Consider the following 14355-nt stretch of genomic DNA (forward strand, 5'->3'; position numbering starts at 1 on the left):
TGATAGGAAGACAATTAAACATAATATAGTGCAGTATTTTCATTGCTGGTGATATTGGATGAAAAGGAAGAAATACACTTACAATTTTCTGGAGCTTAAAATCAGCTCCAGATGTATTAGCTTGAACCGTATGATCCCCGTCTACGGATATGCTGGTATAGGTCCTGGTGCTCTGTTAGGAGATATCCTCAGGCCTGTCAGTGGTCTGATTATTATTAAACTGATTATTGAACTGAGTAGACTGATTAAAGCCTACATTTTGCAGGATGAGTTGTCAGCTGAACACATACTGCTGTTTAGCAGTTAGACAACAAATTACTATAACAATCAAGTTATTTTCCTGACTACATTCCTCCTCTTTCTTAATGCAATGATACCAAACACTGTCACTGTTGGTGTTTGGCATCTTTCTTTCTTTCTTCTATAGCCTTCAGTCTGGTGGTAGTTCACAAAAATTAGCGGTACCATGATTCCTCACGACTGCCCTGGAGAGACAAACTAGGGGCATACTCGTATTGAAATTTGGGTGACATTTTTTTTTCTTCAATTGTTTATGTAGGCCTTGCCTTGCATATAGTGGAGGTGATAACGGTGTCTGAGAGAAGGCGACCATTCCTACCTGCATCCTTCTTATGGTTCTTCTTATGATTGACCTCCGAGCACTCAGCTATCATGTTGCTTTACCCGAGTTTGGCTCCCCTTTTCCAAACAGAACTCCTACCTATTCATGATGGGTCTGTCCGTCATCTTTGCCCATAGATCATGTATCTCCCAAGATTGGGAGGTAAGAGTGCGCAATCCCATCTGCAAAATGCCAGCCTCAAATCTATTGATATATATGTTCACATTTATTGTTTCCATGTATGTTCACTCACAATAGATTATTTGAAGGTGCTAACATAGAGTTTGCTGTTAGTGTTAGTTGGGTTTCAATTAAATCATTTACACATCTCCGAACTCCAGCATCCCAAAAAGCGAGGGAGCAGGTAAAGGGGACTGGTGGAGCTATGTCTGCACAAACACGTCAACAGGCAATAAAAGGGTTAAAATCTGCTATGATGAATCATAAGACTAACAAAAGTGTACATTGCAAGTATGGCATGTACTTAGATTTGCACATGACCTAATATTCTCCCCCTCCCCCTGCCCTTTATTAGAGACCCCACCTAGTAATGCCCCTAGATAAATATAGGAACTATGAATGGCTGCATGCTTATATCATGCTCTTTGTACGAACCTTTTCATGCTGTTTGTTAATATTTGTCAATATTTGGTTGTTAATTAATAATACTCCCCCTAGACCTCCCCTTATTGTGCTTTGTCTTAATAGCTTTGTTCTGCGACTGAAGTGACTCCTTTGTGTGGTCTCTCATTGAGTGTCCCATGTAATTGGGGCGCGGTACGATCTGGATAGAAGTATAAGACCATGGCAGTTGAGGTCTGCTGATCACCTAGGAGCAGTTCCACCAGGCAACTAGGTAGGGATGGCGGGAGAGGACCTGAAAACTGTGACTGTTCCACCAAAATCGGGACAGTTTGAGTCCTGCATTTAGCTTGCCTTCTTCTTTTCTAAAAGACACAGGTCTTATTCTTAATAAAGCATGCTTTATTTGAATCTCCCAATGTAGTAATGACTATCTCTGTTGGAAATCTAGTTTATGCATTTTCTGTAAAGCAAATTTCCTGCTAGAAACATTAGATATGATTTTTCTATGCCTTACACACAATCAAATGTTATCTACAGCTGGTCAACATTAAACAACATCGATACATGACGTTTGCATAACATGTAAAAACCAATACTCAGTAAACCTTGAAATCAACCAAGAAATGTATCGTTAGCAAAAGTGTAGCAAAGGTTTATCTACTAAACAACAAAATGTAGTAAATTTAAATTTGAGGAAAAAAAGGCTTAGTTTGGCAATTTTTCAGATCAGCTATTTTAGCCTAACTTTTGCCATTTGGGTTTCACTTAGTTGCAATTTGGATTTTAAAGGGATCCTATAGTGCCAGGAAAACAAACCCATTTTCCTGGCACTATAGGCTCTTGGAGAGCCCCCTCCCTCGGTGCTGACGGGATTAAAACTTCTTCAACCACTTACCTTTAGACAGCGCCGGGCTCCCTCGGTGCTCGTGACCTCTGCTCCCTCGCCAACGTCAGCTCCTGAGAGGAGCCAAATGCGTATTCAAACCCGGCCATAGGAAAGCATTACTCAATGCTTTCCTACGGGGGTCTTATATGAAGCTGGACTCCGTGAGGACGTCCAGTGTCAGATAAGTGCGACTTACTCAGTGTAAATCGCGGAAGCGGCTTCTAGTGGCTGTCAAGGAGACAGCCACTAGAGGCTGGATTAACCCTGCCATGTAATCATAGCAGTTACTCTGAAACTGCTATGATTACAGCTGCAGGGTTAAAACTAGTGTGACCTGGCACCCAGACGGTGACACGTCATGATTCCCTTTTATTCCAGAAGTTTGGTCCTTAAGGGGTTAATAGAGAAACCTGGATTTCTTTTTTTCATTTTGGCATTTTTGGTCTAAAATGTGAAATTCCCAGAAGCTCACACTTTAATGAATAACTCTGTTTGTGCATTAATTTGGCTTTGGTTCCTCTGACTAATTTACCAATGATGGATTCATGCTGTAAGGATAAATCAGTTGCCTTGTCTGTACATCCCCGTAGAACCCTGTGGCATTTGAAAAAAATATCAGTGATCACTGGTGTAAGATAGAAGACATAGCATTGTGTCTGTGTTCCACAATGAACCGGTGCAGAGCAAAAAATGAAACTGAACAAAGCCTGCACCAATGAAAGGAGGTCGTTATGCTGTCCAACCAGGAGCTGTGCAAAGCAGGCAATGAGAAACATGCTTACAAATGCATTTGAGATTGATTTGATGCTTTGCCTGCTCGTTCAGTGTTGGAGAGAGCAAGCTGCAGCTGTCTGGTTTGCTCGTGGTTGCTTGTCCGCACATTGCTGGTAATTCAAAAGTCACATTTTTCTCTAGTTGGTTTCATAGTTGTTTTTTAAAATATCTGTTTTGATCTACACATTTTATTCTATATGCTAGAGCTTAGAACACTGAGAATTTGAGCTAATTATTTTATATAATTTGAATGACCACGAGTATCTGATGCCTCCTAAACACACAGACAAACACACACACACACGTATGTTGTTAACAGGAATAACTGACATAATTCTTCAGCAGCCTTAAATACATACAATTTGTTGGTATTAAGTATTGAAAGCAATCAAATTAAGTAGTAAGGGAGTTGTTTAGTGCAAAAAACAACCAGGTGACATATGGATGCCTGAATACAATGTTTTTTTCTCTTAAAGCAAAACAGTTGATACCGTTGTCACCCCAATAAAGTGACTATATCAGCCTTCCCTACTCTGTTATTACAAACTACCTGGTTTTAGCCAGACAGCTGTACGTATTGTGTATTGTATTTATTGTATTATATCCCCACAATCCAGGTTGGGTGAAATTGGCATTGATCATGTGGAAGTGCCATCTTTATGGCTGGGGACAGGGCAGTCTCCTGGCTACACAAAGTGCCATGGGTTATACCACATTATTCCTGAATGGTTTGACATTAAATTGATGGACAGCACAAAATCACTCAAGTCCAGCAGTGTGAACTGTATTGGTTATGTTGCATAGGGTGTCCCTTTAAGTGAAATTAGAACTATAGCCATTCTGGGGAAAATGCTAATATTGGATCAATCAAAAGAAATTGATTTCTATGGCAAATGGTATAAATAAAGATGGATCCAATTTTTCCTTAATAAATCTGGTTTTAATATTGTGCATACATTACATTTTAATATAGTATAATAATAACTACGCGTAACATTTTTTTTTAATATATATTTTTTTTAACGTTTCTTATAACAGATTGAGTTTCAAGATGTGTGGTATCTGGGCCCTGTTTGGCAGCGATGAGTGCCTTTCTGTTCAATGTCTCAGTGCTATGAAAATTGCCCACCGGGGACCTGACGCATTTCGATTTGAAAATGTCAATGGGTTTACCAATTGCTGCTTTGGATTCCATCGATTAGCAATCGTAGATCAATTATATGGCATGCAGCCTCTCCGTGTCAAGAAATTCCCTTATTTGTGGCTCTGTTATAATGGTGAAATTTATAATTACAAGCAGGTAACAGTTATTTTTCACAAAGTGTAACACTTTAGTTTCTATAAATCTGAAGAATGTAGAATTCATGTTTATAGGCCACATTCATTTTTTGGGTAAGCAGATATTTGGATTATTTTGCAATGTCGGATATATTGGCATACAATTTAGGAATACACTGTAGCATGGCTTTAATAATGGCCAACAAGGACTCATTTGTAATGTAGCTCTAAGCCGGTGTTATTACTAAAAGACAGTGGAAATTTGTGGCCAATAGATAATGTTCCCACCTCCAGGTCCATTTTTAGCTTTCTACCACTATTAACATTTCTAACTTGTCAGAATAAAAAATTGATCCAACATTCCCGTAGTAGGTTAGAATATGCAAAAAAACAGGAAAATGGAGAGCGAATGACTAATCTTTAGAATAGTCAGGCTCAACTTATTCTGAGTGTATAATATGAAATTATGATCAAGAAGAAGCTATAATCAAGTGAGCCAGAAACACACAATAACTGAAAAAATATCCAGGTACAGGGGTCAGGGTTATCAAATAGCAAGGTTAGGCCAAACAGAGTAAATCACAATATAGTAGATAAAGCACACAATAAACAGACCAACATCATATTGAGGATTTAGGGGTAAACTTAGTTGTTATTAGGCTGTACTGGATGAACAGGTATGCCAATTTGTGGTAAATTTGTGTCAACAGCATTCTGGTAGAAATCTGGAAACTTATAAAATAATTTTTTGTTATGTAAAATACAGCGCTGTACGAAGTTCTTGGTGCTGCTTTCCACCCCCTCCCCCCCCCCCCGCCCCCCACCCGACTTCATAGCAGCTGAAGTGTGGTCCAATCAAAGGCTTGGACCAAGAGGCCTTTGATTTGATAATTTAGTCAGTCTAGAGCGCATGCAAGAGCTCTGAACCGCCAAGTGGAGAGGGCGCAAGGAGGGAGTCTAAAAAACCTGAAAGGAAGGGAAACGGGGGTGGGAGGACTGCAGGCAGTTAGAGAGGTCTGTCACTAGGATGCAATGCATGTTGACAACAGGTGTAAAATATGCACCCAATTGACACTAAGCAGCCCGGAACAGCTCCTGTAAGAGTGTGTAACTAGCCCCCAGCTTAAAGGTGCTAATAATTCTGATTGCACAGTTTTACAATCTGAAATGCTGCACAGGCAGATTCATTGATTCACGGGCATTTAAAAAATCAGAAGTGATAATGGACGTTGGAGTAACCCTTTAACTTGGAATTTTCACTTTGTGTCTAGGTGAGGCAGATTTTATATTTTTGGGGGATATATTTTTATATTTTGTTGGATAACAGCAGCTGGTAACATTTTGCATTTAGAATGGGAACATGTTGGTAAGTAGCAATTATCACCTCCCGTTATTCTCTGAGAGAGCTGTGAAACTCTTCTGTCAGATGGGAATTATAAGTCGCATTTGGTAAAATGTTCTAGTTTAGAAGCAACTGCTACTTGTTAATGTAAGAGCTATCTATTTTAGCATTCAGAGACTTGTTGGTAAAACCTAATTGTCAGAAATTCAAACTGGATTTTAGACCATACTAGCCAACATGGATGTATAACTAACTATAAATTCACGTTCTATTCACTTTTAATTCTTGACAATTCTTCCCACTTGAGTAAATAACCATGTAAAGGCAACATTGGAAATAAGCCCCAATTTAAATTTAAATCAATATAATAAAATACAATTAAAACATTGGTTCTAAATATTTGTACTTTTAATCTTTCAATGTTTATATCCTTTGCAATGTGGTTTGAACGGTTGCCATATTAAAGGTTTATTGAGTTAATCATTTTGAAATACCATCATTTGTTTCTCTGCTAGCCCCATAAACTATAAGCTATGATTTAACTTTAATCCTAGATGTTAATATATTTTGCTGACCATCATGCTATTTTCACTTCAAGCACAAAGATTCCTGTTCAGAGAGTACCCTGTAACGCTTCTTGCTGTGAGTGGCTTATAACTGCAACAATTTAAAGTTGCTGCTGTAGGTATAAGCTTGCCACCCCTATTCTCCTATATCCACCTCCCACATGTCACAGGAGTAATTTCTGGTTCCTCTTTTAATTAAATAATGAGATCTGGTTAACTTGTGGCTGTGGAGTGTTTTCGTTTTGCAAGGCAAAGCCTAGCTGTAGTTCCTGTTTACCGTAGTGTTATCATTTAAAGAGGGACTGTCACTTCTCTGTGATTAACACCTATGAAACATACATTGGAAATCACCTATAACTTGTGTTAAAGGGACACTCCGGGCACCAATACAACTAGATTTTAGCTGATTTTTTTTCCATGCTCAAATCTATAGAGTTTTTGCTCAAAGCAAAACAAAACAAAACAAAACAAAACATATTTTGCAGAATTCGCAGAAAATGCCAGAAAGACTTCCTTATCAAAAGTATGCACACCTTCTTAGCCCCAACAGAACTGAGTGAGCTGCTTTTAATTTACAACCTGCTTGTAGACAGTCAGAGAAACTGCACACATATAGTGATAACCTAACTCTATGTCTCCCTGGGTGTCCTCTTAAAGGATAGGATTGTTGAACATCTAAAAACACATGGATTTCAAGATCAGAGACAACATGGGGTTGCTTCAGGGAGATCATGCCAAACTAATCTTATTGATTTTTTTTGATTGGGTAACTAAAATTATAGATCAGGGTGGTGCAGTAGACATTGCTTACCTCGATTTCAGTAAGGCTTTTGACACTGTTGCACATGGAAGGCTTATCAACAAACTAGAATCTTTGAGTTTGAATTCCAATATTGTTGAATGGGTAAGGCAGTGGCTGAGTGACAGGCAACAGAGGGTTGTAGTCAATGGAGTATATTCGAAGCTTGGGCTTGTCACCAGTGGGGTACCTCAGGGATCTGTACTTGGACCCATTCTCTTTAATATTTTTATTAGTGATATTGCAGAAGGTCTTGATGGTAAGGTGTGTCTTTTTGCGGATGATACTAAGATATGTAACAGGGTTGATGTTCCAGGAGGGATAAGCCAAATGGAAAATGATTTAGGTAAACTAGAAAAATGGTCAGAGTTGTGGCAACTGACATTTAATGTGGATAAGTGCAAGATAATGCATCTTGGACGTAAAAACCCAAGGGCAGAGTACAGCATATTTGATAGAGTCCTAACCTCAACATCTGAGGAAAGGGATTTAGGGGTGATTATTTCTGATGACTTAAAGGTAGGCAGACAATGTAATAGAGCAGCAGGAAATGCTAGCAGAATGCTTGGTTGTATAGGGAGAGGTATTAGCAGTAGAAAGAGGGAAGTGCTCATGCCATTGTACAGAACACTGGTGAGACCTCACTTGGAGTACTGTACACAGTACTGGAGACCCTATCTTCAGAAGGATATTGATACCTTAGAGAGAGTTCAAAGAAGGGCTACTAAACTGGTTCATGGATTGCAGGATAAAACTTACCAGGAAAGGTTAAAGGATCTTAACATGTATAGCATGGAGGAAAGACGAGACAGGGGGGATATGATAGAAACATTTAAATACATAAAGAGAATCAACACAGTAAAGGAGGAGACTATATTTAAAAGAAGACAAACTACCACAACAAGAGGACATAGTCTTAAATTAGAGGGACAAAGGTTTAAAAATAATATCAGGAAGTATTACTTTACTGAGAGGGTAGTGGATGCATGGAATATCCTTCCAGCTGAAGTGGTAGAGGTTAACACAGTAAAGGAGTTTAAACATGCGTGGGATAGGCATAAGGCTATCCTAACTATAAGATAAGGCCAGGGACTAATGAAAGTATTTAGAAAACTGGGCAGACTAGATGGGCCGAATGGTTCTTATCTGCCGTCACATTCTATGTTTCTATGTTTCTATGTTTCTCTCCTTCTAATGCAGGTTGTTCTGTAATTAGGGATTATTCTAGCCCTAGTGACTGAATAATCTAAATTTTATTAACGACAGGAGGCGAATATTAGCTTTATCTTTCTTTACTGAAACCTCCCAGCAGCAAAGAAATAGTTAACAGTAGTATAAAAATTCAACCAATCAGAGTGTATATCAGTACTATATGGCATTATGGAGCTCCTCCCAATTCCTCTTTCTTGCTGTAGCCGACAGTATTGAGTATCAACCATGTAAACTGGAAACTGAAACTTGAAACTGGAGCTGTGGACTAAGTTGTGGTCCTGATGCATTCAACCATGTAAACCTTGAATGGGTTGGTGAAACCATATGTTACAAGTAAGCGGAAGGATTCTTCCCACTAAAGGAGGAAAAAAGAAAATCGTGAGAGTATAGGTTCTCATACTAGTTGATTGCAGATTTAGCACGTAACGTAGATATTGACAGATAATTTCAATGCATTTCCTAGCAATGTTGTGACGTATATGAATTTAATGTTGGAATGGTGAAATGTAAACCTGACGGTTGACAGATGATGAATGGATGTGTGTGAGACATCTCGATTAGGAGGAGATAGTAACTTACCTCAGGGTGGGTCGAACTTGTGCTGGAGAGAAGGGTGGGAAAATATTCGCCTCCTGTCGTTTATAAAATTTAGATTATTCAGTCACTAGGGCTAGAATAATCCCTAATTTTATGGCAAGACAGGAGGCTTCATATTTGCTGTTTTAACGCTCTTGTATAATGGACAATGCGGCGTGTGGCCTAGGTTTGAAGTAGAATGTCCGAAAAGTGGATTCTCTGGACCAGTCTGCCGACGATAAGATGTCTGAGAGAGAGCTACCTGCATGAAAGGCTGAGGATGCGGCTGCTCCTCTGACTGAGTGCGCCCCAAAGGAGGGGTCGATGTTAGCTTGGGTTAGTATCCATCTGATCCACCGTGCAATTGTGGGGTTGGATACTGGTTTATGTGGCTTGACATAGAACACTAGAAGGGGTCCTGTAGGGGGGCGTAGAGTGGTTGTGGCAGCTATATAGTGCTTTAAGCAGAGCGCCACACAGAGTGACTGTCTACTGGGAAAGTAGGGGTAGAATACAGAGGCAGAGTTGGTCTTAGTTCGCCTAGTAATGCGGAAGGTAACGCCTTCCGGCGAGAAAACTATAGCATGGAAGTCGAAAGCTCTAATGTCGGAGACCCTGCGGAGGGATACTAAGCATAGGAGTAAGGCTAGTTTGGCAGAGAGTTGACGTAAGGTCAAGTTCTCATTAGAGGGCCAAGATTCTAAGAAGGAAAATACCTGTGCGACATCCCAGAAATTGGAGTATTTGGGGAGAGGGGGTCTGGCTAGCCTGATCCCACGTAATAGTCTACAGACTGAGGGGTGTTTTCCTATTGATGCGTTTTCAATAGGATTGTGAGCCGCGGATATGGCTGATCTAAAGACATTAATTGATCTATAGGACTTGCCTTGATCGAATAAGGTAGACAGGAAATTAAGGATAATTGTCAAAGGAGCTGAAAAGGGATCGGTGTCCCTTTCCAGACACCAGCCGGCCCATGCTCGCCATGCAGTGAGATAAGCTCGTCTAGTGCCTGGGGCCCAGGAGTCCCATAGGAGCGCCTGAGCTGTCTCCGAAAGTCCTGAGACATTCCAGGATCCCCTGAAACGGTCCAGGCTACAAGTTGGAGCCGTCCTTGGAGGGCGAGAGGGTGACAATGTCCCGCTGGGTTCGTGAGAATGTCGGGGGACCGGGGTAGTAGGATCGGACAATTCGCTGACATTTCTAACAGGGTTGGGAACCAAGTCTGGGCTCTCCATAACGGGGTGACAATGACTATTGTCACTACTAGGGCTTTGACCCGGTAGAGGGTGCGTTGGATCATGGAGAAAGGCGGGAACGCATAGGCTCCTGTCTCCGGCCAAGGGTGTAGAAAGGCATCGACTGCCTAGGATTGGGGGTCTGGAAGCCAGCTGATAAAGGCTTCGGTCTGGCGATTCAGTCGTGATGCGAACAAGTCCAGAGTAAGAGGCCCGCGAAGACAGAGAATTTGGTAGAACAAGCGGGAGTCCAGTTGCCAGTCGCTCACATCTCTCCAATGGCGAGAGAACCAGTCTGCGACTAAGTTGTCCGTGCCTGGAAGGTATTCCGCCTTGATGGATAAATTCCGTTCTAGGCAGAACTGATAGAGATCCTTGGTAAGGTCTGATAGTAGTTTGGACCGGGAACCTCCTAGCCGATTCACATAATGCACTGCAGAGACGTTGTCCATGCGCAGTACTAGTGAACAATTGAAACAATCTTTTGCGAAGCTGCGAATCGCAAAAGATCCTGCAATCAATTCTAGGCAATTGATGTGTAGGTCTCGTTCTGAGGGGGACCATAGGCCCCCGGTAGACTTGTCGGCGCACGTGGCGCCCCATCCCAGGAGGCTGGCATCGGATTCCAGAATGAAATCCGGTTGCGATCCGAAAATGGCATTGCCATTCCAGGCTTCCATGTTGTGAAGCCACCAGTGGAGTTCTATGCGAACTTCGTCTGTCAGGGAAATGTACTGATCATAGGAAGTGGAGCAGTGTAGATAGTGTGTTTTGAGCCGTTGCATGGCTCGGTAGTGTAAGGGTCCCGGGTAAATGGCCTGGATAGAGGCGGACAATAGGCCTATGGTATGGGCCAGATCGCGTAGGCGAATCTGGCGGGCTGACAGTAGTTTGCGAATTTCTTTCTTTATAGATTTTACCTTTGTGGAGGGGAGTTGTAGGATCGCTTGTACGGAGTCTATTAGGAATCCGAGGAATTGGACCTTTTGAGAAGGTTCGAGGGACGATTTTTGAAAATTGATCACAAACCCTAGGTTCTGGAGCAAGGCTGTCGTCATATTCGTGTGTTTGTGCAAGAGGTGTGGATCCTGGGCCATTATCAGGATGTCGTCCAAATATATGATGGACCGAATCCCTTGAGATCGGAGTAGCGCCATTACTGGTTTCATCAGTTTGGGGAAACACCATGGTGCGGAGCAAAGGCCGAACGGGAGGCATGTAAATTGCCAGATTTCGTCCTGCCAGAGAAATTGGAGGAAGGCTCGGTGATTGCGAGCAATAGGGACTGTGAGATATGCGTCTTTGAGATCTAATCTGGAGAACCAATCTCCCACGCAAAGGAGGTCCCTGAGAAGATGGATGCCTTCCATCTTGAATTGACGGTACCTGACGGATCGGTTCAGATCCTTCAAATTGATGATTGGGCGCAGGTCTCCAGTTTTTTTGTGGACTAGAAATATGTTGCTGATAAATGTTTGAGGAAAGGGGGATTTCTCTATCGCCCCTTTCTGTAAGAGTTTGTGCAATTCTGTTTGCAGTGTCAGATTGTCTGATGTGGACATCAGTAGAGGTGTAGGAGGTGTGTCCTGGAAGGGAGTGTTGAGAAAGTCTATAGTGAACCCTTGGACTGTGTGTAGGACCCATAGGTCTTGTGACAGTAACTCCCACTGTGGGAAAAAAGGGTTAGTCTGCCTGCAATAGGTGTGTTTAAAAAAGGAAGGTTGATTATCTTGAGCAGTTCGCCCGCGTAGGGAGGCAGAACCACGTCCCCGGATGGATCCTCTGTTATTGAATAACTGTCTGTGATATGGTCGGGGTTGTCCCGATGTAGGAAATTGGCATTCCATGAAATCTTTGTTTGTCACATATCAGTTTTCTTAACAATCGAATCAAGTATCTTGCAGTTTAACTTATGTTTATTCAAACATAACAATTATCATCCATCTGGTAATAACATATGTCTTTAACAGTCTTTGTCCAATACAGAGAGCAATGTTCCAGTTGTTATCCATTTTTGATGTTAAAGGTATTGGCCACGAATTCTAAACTACAATCAGTTTTATGGGTTTAAAATTCAGTTACAGAGGGGAGTATACATAAGATTGCCTTACTTTAAAATAAGTGGCTATCTTAGAAAAAGGGGTGTGACTTAGCATCATTTGAAATCTATGATTAAAGCCATACGTTATAGTTTTGGCGGTAAGCTACACAAAGGAGTTATATATGCATAGTAAATGAATAGATGCCTTTAGAAATATGAGCCATGATAATACAGAGGGAGACTGGCTAGCAAAGCTTAGGTCAAAGGTTATTATAAACAGCCCTTCAACATCACTCTTAAAGTGAACCAGATGTGGTCTCCATTCCTATACAATGAAAGTCTGTAATACTCTATAGGCCAAGGTATGGCTTCTCAATTTCAGTGTTCTTGAAGCAATCCGAATAAAACTTATAATATTTCTATCAACACATTAAATACATTTAAAGTACATAAAAATATTTTTCAAGCCCCTCTGTGATGCTTTTATGTAAATATAATGCATCATAATTTACTTATACCAATTATTTATGGGATTTTAATTTTGTTTTCTGATATTGATCTAAGTATCAGTTTACAAGGAAAGGCCTTTTAACACAGCCATTTCCAGTTGTCTGTATTGCCTTTTACACTCCAAGAGGGAGAAGCAAGACATTTTAACCCTTTCATTTCTGAACTCCTAAGAACAAAATTCTTGTTACAATTACCTTTACATTTTTCACTAATTCATTAATTTACCTTGGGCATTGATTTTACCTAACATTAATAATAACGGTATCATAGTTATTATGCTGTGCAATTGTATACAGTTTACATTAACCAGAAAACACAATCGGTTTGATTAAGTCCATGAAATACTGTCCTCTCCAATCGAATCCACAAGCACAGTCTCTTTGAAAGTCCATAATGTCCTTTGAAAGTCCAAACAATTTGTCCTTTTATTTAAAATCATACAGGTTTTTGTCCATGTAAAACAGTATTAGTTCTGTAATGAAAAACAGATGGCAGTTTACTATTCTTATACATTAGTAAATGTCTTATACATTAGTAAATTTCTTATACCTTAGTACATTTCTTATACCTTAGTACATTTATTTTACATTGATCACTAAGCACAAGAATTGATTTATTACATTTTGTACCAATGTTTGCTTTTTAACCCTGTAACACAGTTTGTCCTAATTTTTATTCTTAGACCAACATAAGGACCATAAGGACCTTCCCAACTTGCTTTTCATAGACCTGGTGTTTTAAAGGATTTTACCATTGCCTTGTAACCTGGCATAAAAATATCTGCATAATTTCCCTGTGTTACTTCTTTATATTTATTTAATTTATTTATATATCGCCATCAGATTCCGTAGCGCTGTACAACTTTAACACATAGTTTACCATAAGGGACGACATTTGAAGTAGCAAACTTCAAATCTAACAATAGATGTTCCTGTAATACTTTCAACTATTCAGCATGTTCTGCTGTAACTTTGAATGTACTTGGAACAAAAGGTTCATTAGGGAAAGTGATTACATAGTTCTACATGTCACTAACTCATGAGGTGACACTTGAGTTTGGATTTGCAGGAATATACATTAATACTCCTGGTAAATATGTTAACCAATTACTCTTATCTTAAAGCATTTTTATTTCTATTTTATTTTATTTATTTTAATTTAGAAATTAATTTATATAGAGTACCATGGTATTTTTGCCAAAGGAACTCTCTGCAATTTTGGTTTCTAGTATTTAGGTCTTGGATTAAATTGAGCACATATGAGACACTTCTGCAACATATTTATACACTTTTTGTTTTAAATTAGGATGATACAATTTATTTTGCAGGACCTTAAACAGTTGTCCTGTACCCAAATGCCCTGTGTGCGATGATTGAATACAATCAGCCCTTGTAATAAGCCACTAGGTACAAATGTTTGTGTTTCATTGTGTTTAACCCTGTACATGCCAGTTTCAGTATCTAGATCCATTCTTTTTATACTGAAAGCTACATCTTCCATTCTCTATCTGATCTTATAGGGTATTTGTTATTTGTCTTTTACTAACAGTTGCACTCATTACATTTTTCAAGTATTACAACTCCTCATACAAAGTTTCCTTTGATTCCTGATCTACAAGTCTGTTTCACAACAAGTTAAACCTTTATTTTCTGCCTAATTAAACAGATCTGCCAGAATACCTGCATGTTTTAAAGCTTTATCCTGAGAATCTACCATTCCTCTTTTCTCCATATTGGGAGGGGAAGTGTTAAAGCTTTAACTACATAACTGCTGTCACTGATTATATTCACTGGGTCATATACTGTTATTTCTAGAACTTTCTTTACAGACTCTAACTCCGCTTTCTGAGCAGACATATGGCGTGGCAGTCTATCTTTGCAATTCTTTTGTTTAATCGTCATATATGGCATAACCTGTGTGATGTGA

At 39.9% G+C, this 14355-nt stretch overlaps 1 protein-coding gene across 1 annotated transcript in view; it reads left to right on the top strand.

The window, feature by feature from the left end:
• The first annotated feature begins 2885 nt into the window (after window positions 1–2885).
• Window positions 2886–14355, top strand: part of ASNS (asparagine synthetase (glutamine-hydrolyzing)) — a 58652-nt gene continuing 47182 nt past the window's right edge. Inside the window, exons 1-2 of the mRNA XM_063450747.1 lie at window positions 2886–2980; window positions 3906–4167. Coding sequence (XP_063306817.1) covers window positions 3919–4167 — 249 coding nt within the window. The 5' untranslated portion in view covers window positions 2886–2980; window positions 3906–3918. The remainder of the gene's footprint in view (window positions 2981–3905; window positions 4168–14355) is intronic.

This window comes from Pelobates fuscus, chromosome 4, assembly GCF_036172605.1.
Source record: "Pelobates fuscus isolate aPelFus1 chromosome 4, aPelFus1.pri, whole genome shotgun sequence".
In the NCBI taxonomy this organism is placed as follows: domain Eukaryota; kingdom Metazoa; phylum Chordata; class Amphibia; order Anura; family Pelobatidae; genus Pelobates; species Pelobates fuscus.